At 39.4% G+C, this 24,447-nt stretch overlaps 2 protein-coding genes across 6 annotated transcripts; both read left to right on the top strand.

The window, feature by feature from the left end:
* Positions 1–1,164: 1,164 nt before the first annotated feature.
* nexn (nexilin (F actin binding protein)) lies at positions 1,165–11,255 on the top strand. 3 transcript variants are annotated; one of them, XM_030727541.1, is made up of 15 exons: positions 1,165–1,287; positions 2,765–3,115; positions 3,233–3,430; positions 4,393–4,477; positions 4,575–4,723; positions 6,402–6,602; positions 6,730–6,903; positions 7,372–7,560; positions 7,870–8,061; positions 8,493–8,537; positions 8,836–9,030; positions 9,238–9,459; positions 9,606–9,794; positions 9,911–10,271; positions 10,410–11,255. In XM_030727541.1, exons 2-15 carry the CDS (start codon positions 2,804–2,806, stop codon positions 10,421–10,423), a joined length of 2,526 nt encoding a protein of 841 aa, XP_030583401.1. In that variant the 5' UTR covers positions 1,165–1,287; positions 2,765–2,803; the 3' UTR covers positions 10,424–11,255. The 3 variants fall into 3 exon arrangements, with proteins under 3 accessions (XP_030583401.1, XP_030583400.1, XP_030583402.1); XM_030727540.1 differs by having other exon boundaries at positions 9,911–11,255; XM_030727542.1 differs by lacking the exons at positions 8,493–8,537; positions 10,410–11,255 and having other exon boundaries at positions 9,911–10,291.
* A 2,078-nt stretch (positions 11,256–13,333) lies between these two features.
* On the top strand, positions 13,334–21,174 carry mindy4 (MINDY lysine 48 deubiquitinase 4). 3 transcript variants are annotated; one of them, XM_030727546.1, is made up of 18 exons: positions 13,418–14,184; positions 14,482–14,601; positions 14,674–14,888; positions 14,976–15,240; positions 15,317–15,570; positions 15,694–15,746; positions 15,922–15,978; positions 16,076–16,179; positions 16,288–16,379; positions 16,540–16,641; positions 16,890–16,953; positions 17,135–17,200; positions 17,307–17,374; positions 17,476–17,539; positions 18,137–18,298; positions 19,249–19,429; positions 19,618–19,696; positions 19,860–21,174. In XM_030727546.1, the coding sequence occupies exons 1-18, from the start codon at positions 14,125–14,127 to the stop codon at positions 19,906–19,908; spliced, it is 2,055 nt and encodes a 684-aa protein (XP_030583406.1). In that variant the 5' UTR covers positions 13,418–14,124; the 3' UTR covers positions 19,909–21,174. The 3 variants fall into 3 exon arrangements, with proteins under 3 accessions (XP_030583407.1, XP_030583406.1, XP_030583405.1); XM_030727545.1 differs by having other exon boundaries at positions 13,440–14,184; positions 15,869–15,978; positions 16,063–16,179; XM_030727547.1 differs by lacking the exons at positions 19,618–19,696; positions 19,860–21,174 and having other exon boundaries at positions 13,334–14,184; positions 15,869–15,978; positions 16,063–16,179; positions 19,253–19,395.
* The last annotated feature ends 3,273 nt before the right edge of the window (positions 21,175–24,447 follow it).

Below are 24,447 nucleotides of genomic sequence, written 5' to 3' on the forward strand. Positions count from 1 at the left end.
CTGTAACATTCCCAGAGTGCTTGAATGGGGACTTAACTTGGTGCACTTTCTGCCGGATGCCTGTGTGGTCAGTGAGTCAGCAGCTGTGCATGCATTAGAGCGGACTGTCTGCAGAACAGTTTCTATTTACATCCATGTACAGTGAGAAAAACACTTTGTCATCTTAGCTTAAAAAAGGTTTATCAGCACTACCATGGAGTTGCTATTCAGTTAGTTGTTTGACAGATGTCTGTTAAACAAATGTCTCAATTCTGACTACATGTAAGCATACTGAACAAGCGGATTTATTTTTGCTCTTGTTACAGTAATGTAAGCACCAAGCATCACTGCATAGAATAATGACACCAATATCTGGGTCATTTGTGTGTGTGTGTGGGAGGGGGGGGGGGGGGGGGGGGGGGGGGGGGGGGGGGGGGCTGGTGTTCCTCTTAACTGATAAGTAAAGAATCTGGGCTCTAACTGGCCAACAAACAGATAATTATAATCTCTGTCTGTATTTAGATCACAGTTCTGCCAAACAGACCTGTGCAAATAGAGTGTCCAGTTTCTATTTTAACAGGTTTATCAGCTGTCCCCATCTGTGCAATCCTTCCTGGTTGTAATGATAGTGTAAGGCATTCATTTTTGGTCATGCTAATAAAACCATTAATCAGAAAAATTTTTTCTGAAAAATAATGAAACTGGAAAAGTGCACAAAATTGCTGGGCTAAATTAATTAGGCCTATCTATCTATCTATCTATCTATCTATCTATCTATCTATCTATCTATCTATCTATCTATCTATCTATCTATCTATCTATCTATCTATCTATCTATCTATCTATCTCAATTGGAATGATAGGATAGCACAAATAACTTGCTAATTACACTTTGCTAATTAGCGCCTCATTTAAAAAATGATATAAAAATAAGTGTTTCTGTAGCCAATATTTTGTTTGTTTGTTTATCTTAAACAAAAATAAAGGTTTTAAGAAACGACCAGGATGGATCTGTGCGCCTGTGTGGGTGCATGCACGCGTGTGTCTGTGTGTGTGTGTGTGTGAGGGGGCGTGCAAGGGAACAGCTGAACCTGCAGCAGGCCCGCACGGAATGCAGTATCCGGTAGAAAGTAACGGTACTTTTAAGGAAACGACTCACCAACACGCAACGAACGACCAGATGCCAGTCGAGTTGGTGTAAGTGGTCGCACCTCGGATTGTTCCGCTTGCTCTGAGTCTGAGTCTGTTTTCTGGCTTCCCAAAGGAATTTTTAAAAATCCAAAACAGGAGGACGAAAGCACTGAAGAGGTAAAGACTTGTTTCATAGATTCTGTAGCAAGAGGAGGTCTTTGAAACCACAAAACAGTCTGCCATTATGTTTTTAGATTATTTACCTACACCTTGAGTTTAGTTTGATGAGTTTAATTATTGCGCTTACACTCCATGGCCATTTGGTCATGTGTGGCTACAGGAAGAGAAAGAGTAGCCTAATACTATAACTGTTTCAAAAGAGAGTGGGGTAAGAATGACTCTAACACCCCCTCTTTGTCTCTTTATGCGTCGAGCTGTGTCAGACTTTTTTGTCTGAGGCATTGTCATGATTTCTGTGTTACTTCTGTGGACATAAGTAACACTAGCATTTATCCTATTCTTAGTGTTTAAGTGTTTAGATTAAAGGATTTATTAAGGAGAAGTTTATAACCAACAATAAATAAATATAGTGGATTTTTTAAAAGCTCACCCTGAATTGGAAGATAGCAATATATTATTTCATTATACGATTAGAATATTGTATAAAGGTCCAGAAATGGGAAACAGATGTAATACTGTCACTGGCTGCTTTTGGAAAATGACAGCAAGTCAGTCTGTGCAGTCCCAATCCTGCCATTCACCTTCTTCTCAGGATTGAGGGTGGAAAATCAGATCAGTCATCACTGAATTACTCTGTGAGTGAATTACAAGCAGATATTTTCGGATACAATCAGACTTGCTTTCTGTGCCAGATGTCCTGACTCAAGCATTGTATTGTAGGCCTAAAATCACACTTGTTTTATGGATGGAAACAAGAAAAAGTATGCATACTTGATTGACAAATGCTATTGGTTCAATTTCAGCCTCTCTAGACTGTAATGTAAAGCTAGTGAGAATACTTTAGAAGTCTGGCTGACAACACCTGTGAGCCACGATCACACCTCAGTGTGTTGACTGTAGGTTACACACTGCTTCTGATTAGCTGTGCCGTGTCACAATGAGATATCTGAATATCTGAATCTGAAAGGTATCTGGGGACACTGATAAACTGCAACAGTTTTAGTGTGGGATGACTAATGGTCCAAACAGCTCTCATTCATCCAGTTGTCCTGCTCTTAGTCTGGCCATTTTGTCAAGGGTCTGTGGGGCGACATGTGGGTGCCAGCTTGAGCTCTGTCCAACTGCCTATCAGTCATCAGAAATAGCCATGATCACATGTCCTAGATCCACAAGTCAGCTATAAATAGGGGTCAGCAAGCTTCCATTGCACTCTTTCTCCAGATACAGAGTAAAACAGCTCTATTTGCTCCTAACTTTCTATTCAGAACATTACGGACCTGTTATTGTTCTATGTGTCAGAAATGCAATCAAAAAGGTGCACAAACACATTCTACTGTGTATGTGTCAGCTGTAGATAGGCCTAACTAATTCAGGCCCAGCAGTTTTGTGGCCAAATTTCTGATGCTTTCTTAACTTTTTACATTTAGAATAGATTGGCAATCGGTATCTGAACCATGACTTGTGTGCTTTGCAGGTTAAACCGAGTCTGTTGGCTTCTTGTTGTGGTACAAACATGACTGAGGTGGCGCAGGTGGCAGCTGTAGATGCCCACGACATGGAAGACAAAGAAAACGATGTGAGGGTCAATGATGTCAAAGAGAGAGATGAGAAAACATCTACAGAAGATAAAAAACCTCGCCGCAGGAGTGAAAAAACAAGTAATGAGACTGACAAGACACACATGAACGGCTTGGAGTGCAAAGAAAACAAAGGGGAAAATGAAAGCTCGGGAGCTGTTAATGGTGTTGCACAGAAGGAGGGGGAGGAGCCACAGCCTGAAACACATGAGGATGAGAACATTTCTGATGTGGCATTCAAAAAAGAGGTGAGGCAGAAATGTAAGATGAAAAACCCTGGCAGCATCTTTACATTTTCTTTTTTTAACATTTGCATCTTTACATTTTTCAAATAACCCATCAATCTTTTGACTGTTAAACCACAGAAACTTCTGAAGTCCAGAAAGCTGGTGGCCAGAAGCTACGTGCCAAAGCTCAACAAAGACAAGGAGAATGTGACTGGCAAATTTGAGGCCATGCAGAAGGCCAGGGAGGAGCGCAGCAGACAGAGGAACAGGGAGGAGCAGCAGAAGAGGAAGGAGCAATTCATCAAGGAGAGAGAGTGGAATCGCAGGAAGCAGCAGGTCAAAGACTGATAACCCCACTAACCCTCGACTGTGATCTGCATGACATGAGGCATGACGGGGTGACAGAAACTGCCAGTTTGTGTGAGAACTTGGTCTTTTTTACACTGCACTACATCAGTCACACTCTACTTCATATAATTAACCTATTAATCATTTTAGAATAATCTCATTTTTTATCATTTTCAAATTTGGTCTGTGCCTTTTGTTAAAGTGATCATTTAAAAAAAAATGTAACCATATTAATATGCGCTGATACACAGAACTTCATCCTGATGTAGTCCCGCACTGAACTACTACTGAACACTATTTTAATCACGCTTCAAAAGTCACCATATACCAAACATAAAAGGAAAAAAAACTGCTTTGTCTGTTTGTCTATTAATCAGTCATCATACATGAAACTTAAAGAGACTGACCTTGACTCCAGGATATTTTGATTTTTTGATTATTTTCAAGCATTTTATGCTTGAATTAACTGATCATGAAAATCAGACAGATTAGATTACATTTTCTTACTTTATTATATCACCACAACTTCACTGATCCACTACAGAAACAGATATTATAAATACAAATGCACTGTCTCCATTCAGTATATGGCACTGTCAAAGATCAAGAATTCAAGGGTTAATTCGGCTCTTCTTCCTAATCGACCGTGATGAAATAAAGGCAGTGATACGGTGTTATGTGAATGGATTATCAGGCACTCAGACAAAACAACCTTCCTGTCTACTGCTGTGCCGTAGCTGGCCAGGCTTGCACACCTACGCTCATCCCCTATCTGTTCAACAACACCGCGGGCCAATCAGAGGCCCACCTGCCAGCCACATGACACTGCTATTAGCAGGGATTAGGAGCTTGTTCTTGCTGGGACCAGCATGGCTCCTGAGTGGCAAAAGAGATGATCCCAGCTAAACTGTAACCTAACCACGCCACACTCTCTATCTGATCAATCACAGATAAAAGAACTACTTGCTTCCAGTGATGAGGAAGAAGAAGTGAAGCCAGCAAAGGTGGAAAAATCTTACGTCCCCAAAATCACAGGTAAGGGATGCAAGGGTAGATACTGATAGATAACGAGTGAAGGATCTGGGAGGAAGCGGAGGCTTAAGGCTTGTGTCTTGCTGTGTGAAATCCTCAGGTAGTGTGAAGGGGAAGTTTGCAGAAATGGAAAAGCAAAGACAAGAGGAGGAGAGGAAGAGGATGGAAGAAGAGAGGAAGAAGAGAGAGGCCCAGGACAAGCTGGAGAAAGCCAAAATCCAGAAAGAATTGGCTCAGAAAGCCGCTGAGGTCAGTTGAACTTGGGTTGAATTCCTTGTAAAAAGTCTCGTCAGTAAAGTGTGTTTTGGTGGTTGCAAGGCCACACTGAACCAATGTCATTACTACGGTAATGATTAGGTTAATCCTCAGCTGCCACTTTGATGAGTTGTAATTGGCATTTGAGATCCAAACAGTTGGCAGAGACCGGATATAGGTCTGAATCCACCAGTAGCATTGTGGACATGACCAGTCCCTAAACTGCTGGCAAATAGGTCACATACATTTAATCTCACTATGCATGACTTATGGAAAATGATGTAAGGTAAATAAAATGGATATTTTAAATCAGTACACTGCAGACTTTTAGGCTTATTATATGTTTAGAGAGTGCAATTCTTGGAAATGGTTATATAACTGATCTTGTGCCAGATAGACAATTACAAGCAATTGTGTACTACTTCTTTGCCCCAATTCTCCTGTAGTACATTGAGAACAAATAGTAAAACTAATAAGGTTAATGCTGTAATGGACCCTGTATGAATGGGAGAGTACTGTTATATGGATCTTGTTCAGGTTTTTAACTTTGAATGTAGCTGTAAAGCTCTGCCTTAATCATCACTAGTAATAAACAGGGACATGGTGACAAATGCAGACATGGGCCTTGCTCTCTATACGGAGTTGTAGACTATGTGTAAAAATCACAGAAATGTACCAACAGGATTTAATCTTGATAGATACAGTTCTCATCAGAAACATGAGAACTGTAACATTTAGAAATGTTACAGAATGTGATGCTAGTTTGATTAATTGTTGTTATTTTTCCACACTGTTGTTGATTTCTAAATGATTTTCCATAAATGGGCGGTTTAGTTTTAAAGGAATTTACAGAATATTTAATTGGAACAGCTAATCAGTGAAAATCATTAAAACCTTTGACTACTTGTCTAAAATCTTGGCTACATTCTTTATCATGCTTAGTATCAGTTATGATGAAGATGAAATCATAAAGGTAAAATGAAGAATTGTGAAATTCCAATTTCCTCAAAGGTTGTCTGTTACATAGACCCCGATGAGTTTTTTTGTAGGTATGCCCATTTTATAAGTGGACTGCAAACCCATGCTTTAAACTGGCAATTTAGCCATTTTCTTTGTGCCTTATTGACCACACAGTACAATGATGCTTTAGATCTCACCATTAAAAAGAGCCTGTATAAAAAAAAGAAAGCACTGACTGTGCTCTAGAAACAACTGGAACAGAGCTGCCAGGTGTAGACAGCATATGACTGGCAACTGTTTCCCACACCTCCCAGAGACAAAATTAGCTCTAGACTTCCCTGCTGTGACCGCTGCTATCTTAGACTGACACCCATACACTGACCTACTGCGAACACTGACATTAGACCAAAAGGATTGCTCCCTACCCTATACACATTCCCAGTGTAAGTCTGGTTTGGTTTCTGAGTGATGCACATAATACACATATGATAATAATGTGCATACTTATGTTTTACTTTTGCCACCTCCATGCATTTGTATTTTGACCTTTTTTTTCATTTACCAAAAAGGCAAAACAGACACTAAACAAAATTATAGCTACATTTGACTGATAGCATTTGCTTTAATAGATATTTCAGTAATATTGTTGTCTTGAATTCTTTTGACCACGATAATCATGACAGGCCTACCTCAGCTGTCCTTACTGTTTTAGGAAGGAGATGACACAATCCTGGTATGTGTGGTTCCCGCAAAGCCGTCACGACCTCCAGGCAAAATCAAAGTGAACTTTGAAGACATGGAGAAGAATCGAGAGGAGGAACTGCAAAGGAAGGCAGAAGAGGAGAAAAAAAGACGATACGATGAAAACAGACGCTCCTTCCGGGAAGCAAAGAGGCGCTCACTTATTCCACAGGTATATGGAGTAATAAATATAAATACAGTGTTAACATAAGATATTGTTTTGGGCTTTTTACAGCCACCTGTTTTATAGTAAATCTGTTTAAAAGTGTCTTCTGCTTTCTTGCATTCTTTTGAGTTAGGATGAAGAGGATAAACCTTCAGATAAGGTTCAAGTGACTCCTGGGAAGCTGAAGCTGACATTTGAGGAGCTGGAGAAAGAAAGGCAGGAGCAGAGGAAGAAGCAAGCTGAGGAGGAAGCCAAACGCCGCCTGCTAGAGGAGAAGAAAGCTTTTGAGGAGGCCAGGCTGGGAATGGTACACATAGCTACAAAACATCAAGCATAGCTTTTGTGCATCTGCATCCAACTGTCAAATCTCATAAAGGGAGAAAGTGTATTTAAGCAGGTTTAGCATCCCCACAGTTGCTGCACAACTGCACGTCGCTTTGCAGTGCTCCTCTACACAAGCTTTGGGAGGTAGCAGAATGAAGCCAAACCACGACATAGAAATTACTGCAGATGGACTGCAGTGGTCTTACCTGAAATGTCATTATTTCAGGCAAGAAATGCAGATCTATGAATCGCTAACCATGTAAAATAGTTTAGAAATAGTGATTACAACTCAGCATAAGTCCTCTTGGGATTCCATTAACACCTCATAAAACAACTTTAGGAGACTTGCATTTGCATTTCCAAATGTAGAGTTCAATATAGTGAATTCTGATGTCTCAGCTGTTGTGAAGTTGGCCTAATCAGGGCTTGCAATCTGTTTGTGTGTCATCAGGAAGAAGACGAGGAAAGCACTCAGCCTGGTCAGGAAGACAAGGAGGATTTTCGTCCAGGAAAACTGAGACTGAGCTTTGAAGAGCTGGAGAGACAGAGGGTAGAGGAAGAGCGCAAAAAAGCAGAGGAAGAGGCCAGGAGACGGATGGAGGAGGAGAGAAGAGCTTTTGCTGAAGCCAGGAAAAGCATGGTCAGTATGCTTTTCAATAATAAATATAAAGTTCAATACAAAAACATTTACATTAACTTTCAGAGTGAATGCATATCTGTTGATGATATTATTTGAATTTGTCAGTGGTCTGATATAGCCTTAAAAGTATAGATTGTATGAATGATATGGAAATTACCGAGCTTTCTGTGCTAAGCTAAACTGCATTTACACTTAGTGTATAGGCAGTGATATCAATCTTCATATACAGGTAGCAGACTGTATTTGCAATCAGCCACTTTTTATCTACAATACTTGCACTTAATGAGATACTGTTGGGTTTTCCCTCAGCTTGTAGATGAGGATGATGAGGTACTGATGGCCTTGCTGAACCTGGAGGGCAGTGAACCTGGGAAGATATGTGCCAGCTTTGAGGAGTTGGAACGCCAGAGAAGAGAGGAGGAGCAGAAGAAGGCAGAGGAGGAGGCTAAGAGGAGACTGGAAGAGGAAAAGAAACTCTTTGCTGAGGCCCGCAAGAGCATGGTAAATGTCCATCACTTACTGACAAAAGCATTACACAGTCTGCATGTATTTGACTGATTACTAATATGTTACAGCTATTTTAGTGCTGCTAAAGCTTCAAGTTAATTTGCTGCCACTTTGCTGCTCAGCTGTCTCTTGTTAAAGAACAGAGAGAAATCCGCAACATAACACAACTGAATTAAACTGTCCAAGCATTTTTAGACCATTACAATATTTGTAAAATGTAACCGAAGTTATAACAAAAGCAATTTTGCTCCACATCAGTGGACCAAAACTAACACCTATTTTTAAAAGTGACTCTGTTGAAATGTCATCTGTAATTGGATTTAAATTAAATTTGGATCCGTTATTTTTGCTGCTGTATATCAGTGACAGTGGGCTCAAGTGGTACAACTGCACTGCTGTTCCCTTGTCCAAATTATGTCTTTAAGAGCCCTGGTCCAGATCAGGAAAAGTCTGCATATGGAGATGACACAGTAAGATATTTTCAGTTTCAAATATAGTATATTATTTTTACCCAAAGAGTATGTTATTATTATTGTATTCACTGTACATACAAGGGCACAAAGGTCTGCAAAAAATGCATCTTGTTTTTATGCATGGAGCTATTTGCTGTCTATCTAATGTAAAATCTCTGACTAACCTTTGCTCTATGTTATGGCAAATTGAAGACATTACTGATATAATTAAACATGTCATTAAACACTGAAATAACACTTAGTGTAGTGAATTATTTCACTGCCTAGGTGTAATATTGGGTACTTGTGTGTTTAGGTACTAGATGAAGATGAGGGGATGGTAAAGAGTGAGTCTCAGGAAGCCCTGCACCCCAGGAAACTGGAGATCAACTTTGAGGAGCTGCTGAAAGAGAAGGAGGAAGCCGAGAGGAGACGCAAGGCCGAGGAGCGCAAAAAGAAACTGGAGCAAGAGAAGCAGGAATTTGAACAACTCAGACAAGAGATGGGCGAGGTCAGTCTCTAACAGCTGAAAATGTCAAATATACTCAGCCAATAATTCCCAAGTCAACAGTAGTTTAAAATTTTTTTTTTACTTGAACATTTGAAACAAAAAATTCTACTAAATGTATAAGTGCCACAAACATGACAAGTTGTGTTTCGGGAACTGTTAACTGCAGTTTACTTATAGTCACGCTGTTCAATGGTTCACATTCTACAGGAAGAAATAAATGAAAGCTCGGACGTTGTAAGCAAAGAGTATGAAGAGCTCACTAAGCTGAAGCGAACTGGCTCCATTCAGGCCAAAAACCTCAAATCCAAGTTTGAGAAGATCAAGCAGCTGACTGAGGAGGAGATTCAGAAGAAGATAGAGATGGAGAGAGCACGGAGGAAGGCCATTGATGATGAAATTAAGGAGAGAGAAGCTGAGCGGTTCCAGGAGGTAAGAGCACTTTATAGTACATGCCATAAGAGGGGAATAATTTTTCAACATCAATAACTCAAAACACTTCAAAAAACATATATTTTTTTTTTACATTAATAAAAAATAATCTCGGTAGCATGTATTATAATTGCAATGTTTTTCAGGAGGATGAGGAACGGGAAACAACTCCATCAAGAGCTGAGGAGTCACCCTTCAAACAGAAGGTGGACATGCGAGCCCGTTTCGAGCAAATGGCCAAAGCCAGAGAGGAGGAGGAACGGAGGAGGATAGAGGAGCAGAAACTGCAGAGAATGCAGTTTGAGCAGCAAGAGATTGATGCCGCCCTCCAAAAAGTAAATCCTCCATGTTCATGACAAACTCCTGCAAGATCATTCACAATGCATGAATGAGTTTTTAGGTTGCTTTGATCCTGGCAATAGCTTGTGATTGTTTTGTCATCTGTTTGCAGAAGGATGATGACGGGGAGGACGAGGGTAGCATCATTAACGGCTCTGCAGGTTATGAAGATGAGGAGGATCATGCCAGGTCAGGGGCTCCGTGGTTTAAAAAGCCCCTTAAAAATCAGTCAGTGGTGGATTCGGAGCCAGTTCGGTTCACCGTAAAGATCACAGGGGAGCCAAAGCCAGAGGTGACCTGGTGGTTTGAGGGAGAGATGCTTCAGGACTGTGAGGACTATCAGTACATAGAGAGAGGAGAGACATACTGCCTCTACCTGCCGGAGACCTTCCCAGAGGATGAGGGAGAATATATGTGCAAGGCTGTGAACAGCAGAGGCACAGCAGCAAGTACCTGTATCCTCACAATAGAAAGTAAGACCACCTTGGTATGACTGCATGCCTGTCTGGATACGAATCTCTCTTCATGAAGTGGATCGCATGCTCCTCTTCCTTATAAACTCAGGCCAAATGGCTGATTTGGTTAACCGTCCTTCTGTTTCTTTCTCGCAGCTTACGACTACTGATGCCCCTTCGTGTTCTGGAGATTCCCTCTGTCTCTCACTCCTTTTGTTAAACTTCATCCCTCCTGGTGTTGTCAAACAGAGGGAAGAAAATAGCAGTATGCTTGGCATTCCTAAGGGAGGGATACACAACACACATACAACAAAAAAAAAGACAAGATGTTGTTTACGTACTGCTCAAATGTAAAGCTGCACTCCCCGTTAGGATGTAGGATGATACCTGTGCCAAAAACAGACCTGATTGTTGTTCCCATGCCAAGGGCTGCACAAAAATTTCAAAAATATCTTTCCTGCGAGGCCCTGACAATATTTGTGATACCAGCAAATTTTGTGCAGTATTCATGTACTGTTTTGTAAATATCACACTTTGTGGTCCATAAAAGGCAAATGTTGAGCTTGAGATACTGAAAAGTAAGATGTCCCTGTGCGTTTACTAAAAAACAAAACAAAACAAACAAAAAAACCAGCAGTAATATCAATAAAACATCTTACATATTCTTTGAGTAGTCTACCCTTCCTGAACACCATTATTAATCAGCATGTAATTTTCAATACTAGTAAATAGTGTTGTGATATTTGCATTGTCAATGATAAGACATTGCAAAGGCAGCCACATACTGCAGGAACAAAACATCTGTATCTCTTACAGTACATGCATCCCAGCTTTTACTTGCAGCATCTGAAAATTATGTTGATTTTTTTTTTTTGTGTTAATATTGCTGTCATCAATCAGTTGTCGAGGACAACAGTTTTATGGTTTGATAATGAATATAAAAGTAGACTAGTCCAAATACTTGTTGTATATTATAAATAGAAAAAAAAAAGTTTTAATAAAATGAACAAAAATAACTGTATTATTGATGTCATGTTTTGTCAAAAATAATTATAACTGTCCATTAAGAAATGGACAGTAAATCATGGTTCCAAACATTAGTAATAGTATTATTAAATTATTAAGTATTTTATTGAAACAGGTAATCTCACTGAGTTCAACAAAGATCTTTGTACAGAAAACATAGCAATAAAAACAGACACATAAAAAAAGAACACATTACACATGTTTGTTAAACTAAGTATGTGAAAATATAACTGCAAATACATAAATATAACTTTTTAAAAAAGATATTCCAATGAAATCAGAGAAAATAGATCATAGATTTTTGTACCTCCATTTGTAGGCAGCAAAGTATTTAGGACCAATTCTTCCACGTAATATTAAAATGTCCTGTGACCTGATACTGTAAGTTTTGTGTTTAAATTTAATCAAAGAGTAAAGGTAATCAGGCAATCTTTGCACTAGAGCCTTGTAAATACAAGATGACACAAGTGAGTAAGAAAAGAATCACCTGTGATAAACTGCAATGCACTGCGAACACAGGATGAAGCAGCTTAAGGAGGAGAGTCCGCAAAGTTCTTATCCCTAACAACAAAGACGTGTGAACCTCTTGCTTGACTGGATTACCAATTAGGAAAAGCAAGCAACTGTCCTCAAATCCCATTGTCCCACTGCATGTTGATCGGCTTTGGTAATTTTATTGATTTCACTTTTTTGGGGGGAATTGCACCTCTTAGTGGTTGCTCTATTACGAACAAAGTTTTGACTATGTACTTAGTTTGTCACAAAATGTAGGTATTACATGTTATTACAAGATTCCTAATGCTGTATTCACAAAATGAACAGCTGAAACATTATTTAAATACAATTTGCATTCAGACTTGAGAAGAACTTGAAAGTGACACAGTAGGGACCAACAGCAGACTCTCAACCAGGGGCCCCATAGTTATAATGGACTATGTTCAACCAAAGAGAAGTTCGTTAAAAAGGGCTTAAATTCATAGCCATTAAGGCTGCTTATGTGAAAACATGAACAAAATTTTATGTCACAAAGATATGGGTTTTTTTTTCCTTAAAAAAACAAAAATTCTATCCTGTCAACATTTTTTGGAAGGTCCATACCTCTGCCTTGGAAGCCCCTACAGCCCCTCTTGCTCTGGGTGAGCTTTTTAAAGGTTTTAAGCTGTCCTTGTGTGCATCCATAAGCAAGTATAACCTCAGGCTAATACTCCTGTATACTGCTGCTAATTACACATACCGGTACATCATGCACTGTGCAGGAGAAACTACATCACAGAGGGGAAAGGATAATGAATCAATCATAAACAATTTATTTAAATTTAAGATGAAATATAACGTAAAAGACACCCTCCTAGGATATTTATTATCCATTATACCCAATACAAAACAATGAAATCAGTTACTTGTGCCCTATCACGATGGTATATATTTTTTAGGTAATTTCTGTACAGTACCCAAAAAATTAGACTTGGGTAGGGGTGGACTGAAACAATAATTTAGGCCAGCAATCTGACTCCATCATAGGCCACTCTGTTCATGAAAACCACCAGGCTGCTGGTTTACTGGCTCAGCCTATATGTTGTTTAGAGCCGTAACAATTTGTAATTTTCATGATGTGATTATTGTGACCAAAATAATTCAGTTAAAATCATATTATTGAAAATCTAGTATCTAAATTTTCTTTTATCTTTTTTTGAGCAAATGAATTACACTGGAAATATACAAAAACACCAATTGTGTATTATTACCGTGAAGTCAATATTTAATTTTTAAACAAGACTGTGGATTCACCTTCAAAATTTCACTATAATCTCACTGAATGCACAACACACTGAATCTTAAAGCAGATGGGCTAAGAGCAGGAAACTGAGGCTACGACTGGCACAAGCTTTCTAAAATTGAACAACAGAAAATTGGAAAAATGCTGCCTGGCCTGATGAGTCTGTGACAGTTAGATGGTAGGCTCAGAATTTGGTGTAAACAATGTGAAAGTCCCGATACGTCCTGGCTTCAATCAGCTGTTCCAGATGGTGGTATAATGGTTGTGGGGATATTTTCTTGGCACCAAATGAGCATCGCTTCAACACCACAGCCTGGCTGAGTATTGTTGCTGACCATGTTCATCCCATTATGACCACAGTGAACCCATCTTCTGATGGCTGCTTTCAGCCGGACAACACGCTATTTCACAAAGCTCAAATAATGTCAAACTGGTTTCTTGAACGTTACAGTGAGTTCACTATACTAAATCCAACCTTTGGGATGCGGTCGACTGGGAGATTCACATTATGAATGTGCAGCTGACAAATCTACAGCAAATTGTGTGACGCTATCATGTCAATATGGACCAAAATCTGGGGAATGTTTCCAGCAACTTGTTGAATCCATACCATGAAGAATCAAGGTAGTTCTGAAGGCAAAAGGGGTCTAACCAAGTACTAGCAAGGTGTACCTAATAAAGTGTCCGGTGAGTGTATCTCTTGGCAAAGCAGGGAGAACGAGGGCACAAAATACTAGCCTAGGGCACCAAAAAGCCTAGAAACGGCACTGAGCGACTAGCTTTGCCATGCTAACGGATCCAACAGGCGAACAACAGGTCTGAAAGGGCCGCAGATTCATAGATCTGCAGCACAAATGAGGACACTACACGGCACCGAGTCAAGATTACGTGTTTCCCCTTTATTTTAACTTAAGGATAACCAGTCGTATATTATGAAGACCCTAACATTAAGCAGTTAACTCAACTCCTCGGTGTTGTCTGTGCAGCGCGTCCCCACAATTGCTTCGCTAAGACCACGGCCGCTTCTTGTTGATTATTCATGCACAAAAGGACAGACACGTTCTCGTTATGGTCCCCTCAGTCGAAGAGGTTTCTTCTTCCCTTGTACGGGAATATCTGAGTCGCAAGGTAAGTGGGCTAACGTTTGGTGCTGTAGACTGATAGCCCAGGACGTCATTTCTGTGCAAACCGCTGCTAGCCAGCCAGTCAGCTGTAGCTTCGGCTCAGCTACGCAAAAGAGTTTAAATCGATCGGATTCTGGTCCTGAAAGCTTAAGATTTAAACCAGCTTAGCGATCGTATTTGCTAGAATTTGTAGCCCCACTTTATCTATTATAAGAAGACAGTCGTAACAGCAGTGCCATCGGGATTCTCAATATGAGTAAAATACTCATTCCCAGTTTTTTTTGTTGGTAATGTTGTTCAGGGGCTCAAGAGGACTATTGCCTGTATGGACGAGGAGCATCCACGCACAGGGGCCAGTATCAACAACAGATCGCAGCTGAGGCAGATTCTCAGCATTGAGGATCTCTACAGAAAGAATAAGGCAAGTCTCAACAGCTGGAAGGTGGCGCAGTGGTGCAGGTAAAGTCTGTCACTGATCTCTCTATCATTGCAGGTCCAGAATTCACCTCTGAAAACATTATTGGAGATTATTGTAAAGCATCTTATTGAACAAGTAGATGATGAGAAAATTATGGGTGATGAAAGCCACTCTCTGCAGAGAGCCCACACTAGCTCAGCGGCTCCTGCAGGAACACCAACAGTGGTCAAGGACAGGAAAACAGAGGGAAGTGCCCCAGTTTTTGTTACAAGCAAACATACCAAATCAAGGTATTTTAACAAGCAGCATTTTCCATACAGTCTTCTGTTTTTTTCCCTCATTATTGGATTGAATTTATATGGTGTTCTCTTTCACAGGTTTGATATAACAGGAATGTTCCCTTCTCAACCTACAAATACTTCACTGATGCCAGCGAAAGAGAGAAAGTCCAGTAATGATCAAACAGGTTTCTGGGGTCACACCTTAGAAGTTCAAAAAGACCGTCCGTTGATGGCTTCCCTCCAAGACGATAAGAGATTAATCCAAAGAGAACCAGAAAAAAGCACTTCCATCTCTGAGATCGCCCAAAGGAGCAGAAGTAACCGCATTAGAAGAGGCATGTTGTCTGGACCAATACCCCAGGTACTGAACTTTTTATGCTTAAAAATCTCATGATTACATATTCATCTGATTTAAATCCTGTACTTTTCCCTGTTAGGAATCAAACAAAAAAAGGCACAGTCGAAAGGTGGAAGTGCCCCAGCCACTGCCTAGAAAAGAAGAGGAAAACAGGCGGTCTCAGGATGGGCATTTAGTGACTGACTTACACCAAAAAAGCTTTGAAAGCAGCGTAACTGAAAGCAGCTCCGATGACTGTGTACGAGAGCGATGCGAGGCGCCGAGTGTTTCAGAGAGAATACAAAGTAAAAATAACATTGAAAAAGTGGGCCTGAACGTGGTGAAGACAACAAAGTAAATAGCTTTATGTTGTTTGACTTCACATAATAAATAATGGCTTGAGGCTCACTGCTGTAAGACGTTTTTTCTTTGTTCTCAATATTTTATACGTTGTTTTTTTGTTTTTTTTTGTCTTAGAGCAAAGACCAGGCCAAATTTGACTGATCCGGATGTGTCTGAGATGGTGTTGCGTAAGTGCTGTGTGTGTGTTTATGTAGTCCTGCACTGAATAGAAAAATTCATTGATCATCTTTTTTGTAAACAGCTCAGTGCTCTAGATTAGTCAAGTTTGATTGGTATTAATATTTTTCAGATGACATTGAGGATGATGATGATTTGCGAGAACTCTCCTATGTGTCTCTTCAGAGAACCTTACCAGAACGCAGCTTTGCTGGCCACCCAATGGACCAACGCACTGCCATGGTGGGTGATTTATTGCAGAACTTCTGTGGATAGTTACTGCAGTTGCCTTTGATTATGTTTTTGTTTTCTGTTTATTCCCTTTAGGAATTAAAAGCAGTTCTTCTTGGTTCCAGTCTAAATTGTTTCAGTGTTGAGTGGAGGAATCAGGGATTCACATTTTCAGACACACATGATCTCCGATATGGAATTGTGCAGAGAAAGGTGATTTTAATAAAGCTGGCATGCTAAAATCCTGTTTATTGTCACATGGTTTATTTAATTGTTGGATTAAGCTTCATAGTTTTAGCCTTTGTCTTTGCCATTTTCAAGGGGGGTCCTTGTGGAGTTCTGGCATCTGTTCAAGCCTTTGTGTTAAAGAAACTGCTGTTTGAAAACAGTGAGAGCTGCAATATGGGCCTTCAGTAAGTCACCCTTTAGTTCATGATATTAACCCCGGAATACCTTATTCCAATCCATTAATTCACATCAGGGACTGATATTTAGCAAGTGTTAAATATTATTACCAGAAATGCTTTTGATTCAAAGGCCTGTTTTTTTTTTTTTTTGTTATTTTTGCCTCAGGAGGTTAAGACCTTCCAACAGCACCAGGAGAAAGTGTCTTGTTTTAGCTCTGGCTGAAATCTTGTGGAGAGCTGGCGAGGAAAAACAAGCCACCATTGCAATGTGAGATCATTCTCTTATCCACTTAATCCTCTACATCCAGACTTTTCTCAATGCGCAGAAGCATTTTACATTGTAAAGGTGTTTCGTATTTGTTGCTGCTTCTCCAAGATGGTTCAGTATGTCAGTTTGGCACTGCCCTCACTATCTTTACTTGCAGCTGTCAGAAATATTCGTGCCAGCAGCGCCTGCTAAGTCTAATTTAAAGTGTTGGTGTGTTTAGTTTTGTTTTTTGTATTGTTTGCAAATAGAAATTCATGGGAAAATCAGTTCACCCCAACTAGACCCTACAAATCTGAAGGAGTGCTTGAAAAGGTACAAATATGACTTTTTATATTTGTTGGACTCAAGTTGATCAAAAGGAATCTAAGTCGATGGGTTAGGTTCATAAATTAATTTTAAAACTGTTATGTAAAATTCACAGCCATAACTAGAAAACTAGATGCACTTTTGAAGTTTTATGTTGTAAAAGTCTCATGACGACATTTTGTTCTAGATAACGTGTTTGACTGTGGATAACATCAAGGATCTGGAGCTGCTACTTGAGCAGCATGTTGAGCAGGTGAGAGAATCTGATTTCTCAGGCTCATTTTGCCTCTCAAGCGTACATAAGTTTGCCATCTGCTTTTCTTCTAATCTCTGTTTTTTGTTTGTTTTTCTCCCCATAGTTTGAAACTGGGATGTTGGGATGCATGCTTCTGACCATATCTGCTATTCTTTCTCGATCCATTGAAAAGTAAATTGTCTTTTTTTTTTAAAAACAATTTTAAGCAAGATGTGCAGAATAAACTACCTGAACCAGATTGTGAAACGACCGTGATGCGTTTCTTTCTTCAGAGTACGAGAAGATATGGATGTGCCTACCACCACGCTCATAGGAGCCCATGGTTACTGCACACAGGTTTGAGATAAAACTGGACTTCTGGTATTGTGCTAGTTGGATATTCATAATAAATAAAAAAAAATGTATTAAAAGATTCAGGTACAGGAGTTGGTGGTGATAGGTTTAGCTTTAGCTTATATGCTTCTAAGAGTTCACTGCTTTTAAAGCTAATGTAACAGTTATGTGGTATTTTTGGACAGGAACTATAAAATCAAAGTGCCTAAAAATACGCTGGATCCATTTAGAGTATGTTGCTGGTGCAACATCAGAATTTTAAAGGTTTAGTTTGGAGGATTAAGGGGCGCCACTTGGCTGAAATAGAATATAATATTCTGAATTACACTGTTATTAGAGTGTAACCACCTGAAAAATTAAGCTGGCGTTTCTCTTAGAATAAGCTCTTCAATCTTCAAATTCACCTCTAGGTGTCACTAAATCCTAAACAATGCTCCTTAATCAAAACACACAAAACTAAAAAACAAACAAACAAACAAACAAAAAAACAACCCCAAACCCCCACAGTATATTCCGGTAATAATGTTTTTTTTGTGTGTGTGTGTGTGTGTGTGTGTGTGTGTGTGTGTGTGTGTGTGTGTGTGTGTGTGTGTTCACTAGGAGCTGGTTAACCTATTGCTCTGTGGTAGAGCAGTTTCCAATGTATTTGACAATGACGTGGAGCTGGACTCAGGCAATGGCAACATGACTCTGCTTAAAGGAATCAAAGGTCACTGTGACGTTGGTCTGCTGTCCTTGTTTGAACATTATAACATCTGTAAGGTGAGAAACATTGCTGGCTGACCCTCTAAGAGGGCAGATACTAGTTAAATTCATGTAAAAAAAAAAAAAATTATTCACTTTGATACTCTCTTGATACACTTTGATACATTCTTAATGATGCACAGCAGAGGGAGTATATTCCTAAAGTTATAGAATTTGTATGATATTCAAGTACACATATGTGACGCAGCAGCAAAACCAGAAAAGTCGTCAGTGTTATTAAGGGGGAAAATTTCACTCAGCCTGGCCAAGTCGCACCCCTAGGCGTGTGTGGCTGCGTGTTTTCCCCTCATAGCTGAGGGGTTTGCATGATGAGGATTTGGGGAAAATTGTTTATTTGCAGGGTATGCATCAGAAACAGTTCAATAAACTGTATTTGTCAGGCATAGTTTTGAGAAAGCTTTGCAGACACTGAAGTTGAGATAACAAACATTGGAAATACAGGAAGTGTGGTCGTTCTCGATTGCGTCATTCCTTGGTTGTTTTTGTGTGCAGCTGGGATTTTCAGTCTGTGTCTTTGGCCGGTTTTTCCTGTGCTGTGTCATAAATGCTACCTGAAGACAGGAAAAACAAACATTTTTTTTAAGCCAGTGTTCATGATATCCATAACAGCTTGTTATGGATATCATGAAATCTTGGAAGAACTACATTTGATTTCACTCCTCCTACTTTACTAGTAGGCCTTCTGTTACTTAGAATCTGTATCAGGGTTTCATCCCAGCAGGCCTTTTACATGTAAGTCATATCCATGTGCTGATTTACATTGGGTCATCATGCATGAGGATTAATGTTTAAGTTAAGGTTGACTAGAGCAGTAATTCCTGTGCTTCTTTCAGTAAACATATTCTAACAGTTAATGAATCCGTATGACCGATAAGATAAAAGTGTAGATGAATCAAATGAAATAATTGTACCTAGCATGGAAACAGACATGCCCTTTTTCTTCTAAGGTAGGAGGTTACTTGAAGACTCCCCAGTACCCCATCTGGGTGGTGTGCAGTGAAAGCCACTTTAGCGTGCTGTTTGGCCTGCAGAGGGAGCTGTTGACCAACGAGGACAGCGGACCAGATTTCGACCTCTACTATTTTGATGGACTGGCCAACCAGCAGGAGGAGATCCGCCTCACTGTTTGTATGTGGCATCATTTGATCTCCAGTCGCATGTTTCCAGTCTTTTTTATAATTCCTTTTTTACTAGAACAAAAAAAATATGCTGATTTAACCGTGATCTGTTTTCAGTCTCATTTGGCCGAGTCATTCTAATTATGTTGATTGTAAGTGGACCCAAAACTGATAAAATGCAAATGTTTTTATTTTTAGCTGTTGGCAAATTGACCCAGAGCAGTCACGATGTTGATACTGACCTCATTCCTCCCCTGGAGCTCTGTATCCGAACAAGGTGAGAGTCTTTTGGCTTTTCAAGCATGCAGACAGATCCCTAAAACAACCACAAGATGTTTTGGCATTTGTTGCTTTCAGTAAAATTCCTTGAACACTCCTAAAGAGAGTTTAAAGCTGTAAAGGATCAGTCTTAAATGCCTTAATCTTTTTTTTCTTTCCAGGTGGAAGGATGCATTTGTCAATTGGAATGACACAGAGCCTATTCTCTAAAGGATCATCTGGTTTGAGGTTATTTTTGTCATTAACCAATAGCAAAGACTGTGCATCACCATCATCACCATGCTGGTTTATTTTATGTAGGTTTTATTAAGTATGAACTTATATTGAGTTCTAATAAACAAAAAGTTCAGATCCTCTGCCTATCAAAAAGTGACAACTGTAACCCTTTTAAATTCTCCATGCTCTTTGAACTAGATAGTACATCTGCAGTTGATCACAAAAATGTGTGTACTCCTGATATTAGTTGTGCAACATGTTGCTGTTTCATGACTCAGGACAGTTACTGCGTGTACCTGTTTAATTTTTCTGCTGTATTTTGTTTATTCAACAGGGACCATTAGTAAACTTTGTAATCATGGTTACATTTTAGTAAAATGAAGATCATTTTCAGGACTTGTCCTCAGTTGGCTTTAGAGGCAACAATCTCAGAAAAACATAAAAACAAATATTAAAAAAAAAAAGAGAGAGAGAGACAATCAACTACAAACCGACTGAAAACCAAATGCATCTGAATGATGACCCAGAAGACGATAGGAGAAAGAAAGAAAATGATGTTGACTAATTTGCCTTTTGTTTGGGCCATAACTTTTCCTAATAATGAAGACATTAATAAATCATATTTTTATTTCTGATGGCAATGTTTCAGCTCATGCTCGTGGCCATGATGTGCTCAATTCACGCATAAGAGGAACAGGCCTGGAACTTTTTGACGGCACCTCTTCCACTACTATTAACATTTTGTTCTCCCTTCCAGTTGAGACAAAGTGTTGTGCAGATTTGACAGCTGGAAAGCTTTTGGCCGCCACTGGGACATGGAACTTCATATCATTTATTACGGCCTAATTCTGTTGCCAGTACATTTATGATATTTTAGAGAACCCAATTATTTAGTCTTCTGAAAGTTTTAGCATGAGAATATGCACACGTGAATGTTTTGGATGGCGACTTAAATGTGTTGCTACAGGACAATGTACACCACAGTGGCCTTATGCTGTCAACTTGTACTTTTAACATAAAAATATTATTGACATTTGCACCAAATTAATATGATTTCCCTGCTTATTAATATATGTAACACAACTGAGATATTTTAAGGACATTTCTGAGTTGTCATTTGTCAAAGAGAGAACTCACAAATAATCTAGGTTAACTGCATTTTAGCGAGTGTTACCTTATGACATTCCTCAGAATTGCCTTGATGAATGTTCGCTTTCGACAGACCACCCATCTGGACAATAAAAATATTTAATACCTCAACCGTCCCCACACATTGTTTTATGGTTTTAAAGGTTTATTCATTCTGTAACTAAACAGAAGCATTTTTTGTACCCTCTAAATAAAGCTGCTGTTGCCTGCCAGCATAATCAAAAACCTAATGGAAAATATTGAATGAGTAGTTCTGTACTATAAAAATATATCAGTTAATATGCAAATACTTCATAAACTTTGTTATGTACTCTATCCATTGTTGTCATGTATATTGTTAATCAGAACAGACCATGAACAGAGCCTAAGGGGTCAGACTGGGGTAGAAACAAACGCCTGTGGGCATTTTTACTCAGAGCAGCCCACCCCAACTACTCCATGGGTACTTCAGCATCCTCGCCCAACTGACATATACAAAGACAACAGCCTGTAGTATAACCACTCAAAAGCAAAATGGATTGATATTCTAGTGCAGAGTTATTCTAAGAGCAAGTGAGAGGTCTGTAATAAGTTTCATCTTTACATTTATCCTTTAAAACGTAGCCTATTTTAAACATCAGTAGTTTTGACTTTAAGGTATTGAGATAAGACCTATGGGTTTGGAAAAAAGACTATTACCTGATTTATTATTTGTTTGTTATCATCCAATTTTATCTCTTTAAATATTCATTTTATAGCCATAACAGGAATGATTTAGGGAAGTTTACATTGTACAGTTGAGTTCACACCCGCTCATCCTGGCCATGAATCTCGGGGTAATTTGGGGCCTTTAATGAGTTCTTTGAACTGCTCTTTTTCCAGGTTGGAATGATTGCACAACATCTTTAAGAAAAACAAGAATTGGGTGCACAAGTCTGAGTTCATTTTGGATCTTCTCTAATCCGCAGAGAGTCGAAAGAGAAAAATCAGGACAACATGCATTCCTACAGTTAATGCCAGACTGACCAGACCTGCCTCCTGGCTACTCCTTGCAAAGTCGCTGTTATCACAGTTAGCTTCTGTGGGAGGTTAACAGACTGGTGGGGCTAGGTACCGTTAGCACTGCAAATACTTGGTTCTGAGTAAATTTTCTGCTTCCATAGAGGTCTCAGATCCAGAGGCTAGGTCCTCATCTGTTATAGAGTCTAGGATAGAGCTGTCAAGTGAAATTCATACCAGTGGCCAGACCAATAAAACCACTGAATATCCTGTTAAAAAACACAAAAGAAAAATGCAAAACAGCAGCAACAAAAAAAACAACTCACGTTAGACAGTCTGAGAACTCTTTAAAAAAAGATGCAATTTATACTTCAGTAGAGCCCCTAAACCATCTTACTTCCCTGTAGATTGGCTGGCCATGGGTAATTTTTTTTTTTTGTTTTTTTTTCCGTAAGAAGGGTGTTTCAGACAACCACTATCATGACTTGATTATTTCTGAATGATTTGCAACACAGTGTTCCCTGGCAAAAAAAAACACTCTCTCTTCCTCTGAAACTTTCCCATTTTCCAAAGCCATCCAGCTGGCTGAATCAGACATTTGTTCTAGGATTATGAAATGCAATAAGGCATACTCGGCACAGCTTTTAACTTAAAAATATAAATGCTTGTGAAACCATTATTACTCTCAGATTACACGGGTCAAGAACAGCTTGTAATTATATCTAGAATTGAAAATTCAAATAACTGCTAAATAAATGAAAACAAATTGTTTTTTTTCACCAGTTACCTGTGACTCTGGTATTAATTCAGTACATGATACCAAATCACCAAACATTACTTTAAATGAAATTCCACATGTACAAATCATTTTCATTGAAATACTCGGATTCACTGTGTTCTGAAGCATTAACTCTCATGAAAAATGAGGATTTATGTAATCTCTCCACATAATGAGAACAAACAAAGCTCATTGTAAATTAACTCTTAACTATACGTCATGTCTGGGTGAGAAAAAAAAAAAAATCAACTGAATGATGCCTCGCAGTAAATCAGTGTGTTCAGTCTTAACCATGGAAGCACACACAGTGTGGGGCATGCAGAGGGGGTGGCAGGAAGACGGTTCCAACACCTCCAGGACACGGGATCAAAGACGCTGCAGCTGGCGCACAGACAGAGCTGCAGCAGCTCACTTCTCATCAAATCACATTGTGCAACGTGGACCAGTCCAGGTTGTGCCTCAGTTTTGTAGCGTAGAGGTCACTCGGTACCCAAACCATCTTCGCATCAACACACAACAGAACAACAGGTGTTTTCTTTGCTGGGTCTGTCTTTTAGTACAATGGAAACGCCACGAAGGAGCTCACTGCGCTCATGACAATTCATTCATCTTTCAGCTGTCAAAGTCCTAATGGAGGATGTATTATCTGAATTTACATTATTGGTGACTCATGTAGGATTCGTGCATTTCACAAAAGACATAAGAAGAGAGATGAATTAATCATGAGACATGGAGTGAATCAATGAACCCTCTACAACAATTTTACAGCCATCAAGACCACTGTGATCACTATAAATAAGGTGGTTTGACTGACTGAAGCCTCGGGGTCTAAGCAATTGGATTAAAGTGTTTACTTTTTAAAAGAGCGGATGGGGCAAGGGGTTTGATATATACGTCATAAGAACCCATATTTAGGTTTTAGCGTGAAATATGTATGTAAGTGCCAAATGGCTAACAAAATTACAAATGTGTGTATGATTTAAAAGCCAAATAAAGGCAAGAATCGGGACAATGCATCGAGTTGGTGAGCTGGTATCAAATCAGAACATGGATTTACTTAAAAGGGCCAAAGTTTATAGCAATGTCTCCTCATACAGAATAAAGTATAATAAAATACAGAAGTGCAGCTAAAGAGGGCAACATTAGCATGTTTCCTCTCACTGATCTTGGAGCTTTGATGGAGCCAGGTACCATCTGACAGGAAGGAAATGGCATGGCTTTGGTCTCTATTTACTATTTATTACACCAGAATCTCTCAGAGGTACCAGTGGAAGGATTTGGTGCTTGTGTGTAATTGTGTTAAAGCCCTCCCACATACTGTCCCCAGTGCATCTTCTGTCTCCTCTCCTAATCTGTGCTGTTTGTCTCCAGATAAGTGATATCCTCCTCAGATTAGGATCCGGTGTCCCTGCTCTGCCTACCCGAAGGGAAAGGGATCCCCAGTGCATCCCATGAGGTGCAAGCAGTATTTTTAGCTTCCTAATCCTTTTATAGCTCGAGCAGAAAACACCACCCTTTTGCCTAATTGGTCCAGTTAATTATTACACAGTATGTCACAGAGGAAGTACTTCATCTGTGTCTTTTTGAGTATTTGGTTTTGCAAGTTTCACAATATGCAGGTTTTTGGT

This window comes from Archocentrus centrarchus, chromosome 4 (assembly GCF_007364275.1).
Source record: "Archocentrus centrarchus isolate MPI-CPG fArcCen1 chromosome 4, fArcCen1, whole genome shotgun sequence".
NCBI classification, from domain to species: Eukaryota; Metazoa; Chordata; class Actinopteri; order Cichliformes; family Cichlidae; genus Archocentrus; species Archocentrus centrarchus.

What these genes read in the sequence shown, in the direction of transcription:
- nexn (XM_030727540.1), top strand. Translation starts at nt 2,804, where the DNA reads ATGACTGAGGTGGCGCAGGTGGCAGCTGTAGATGCCCACGACATGGAA. An exon ending in CTGAAGCCAGGAAAAGCATG is followed by an intron (nt 7,561 to 7,869) that starts GTCAGTATGCTT and finishes GTTTTCCCTCAG; the next exon opens with CTTGTAGATGAGGATGATGA. An exon ending in AAGCTGAGCGGTTCCAGGAG is followed by an intron (nt 9,460 to 9,605) that starts GTAAGAGCACTT and finishes AATGTTTTTCAG; the next exon opens with GAGGATGAGGAACGGGAAAC.
- mindy4 (XM_030727545.1), top strand. Translation starts at nt 14,125, where the DNA reads ATGGTCCCCTCAGTCGAAGAGGTTTCTTCTTCCCTTGTACGGGAATAT. An exon ending in TGTCTGGACCAATACCCCAG is followed by an intron (nt 15,241 to 15,316) that starts GTACTGAACTTT and finishes TTTCCCTGTTAG; the next exon opens with GAATCAAACAAAAAAAGGCA. An exon ending in AGCTGCAATATGGGCCTTCA is followed by an intron (nt 16,380 to 16,539) that starts GTAAGTCACCCT and finishes TTTTTGCCTCAG; the next exon opens with GAGGTTAAGACCTTCCAACA.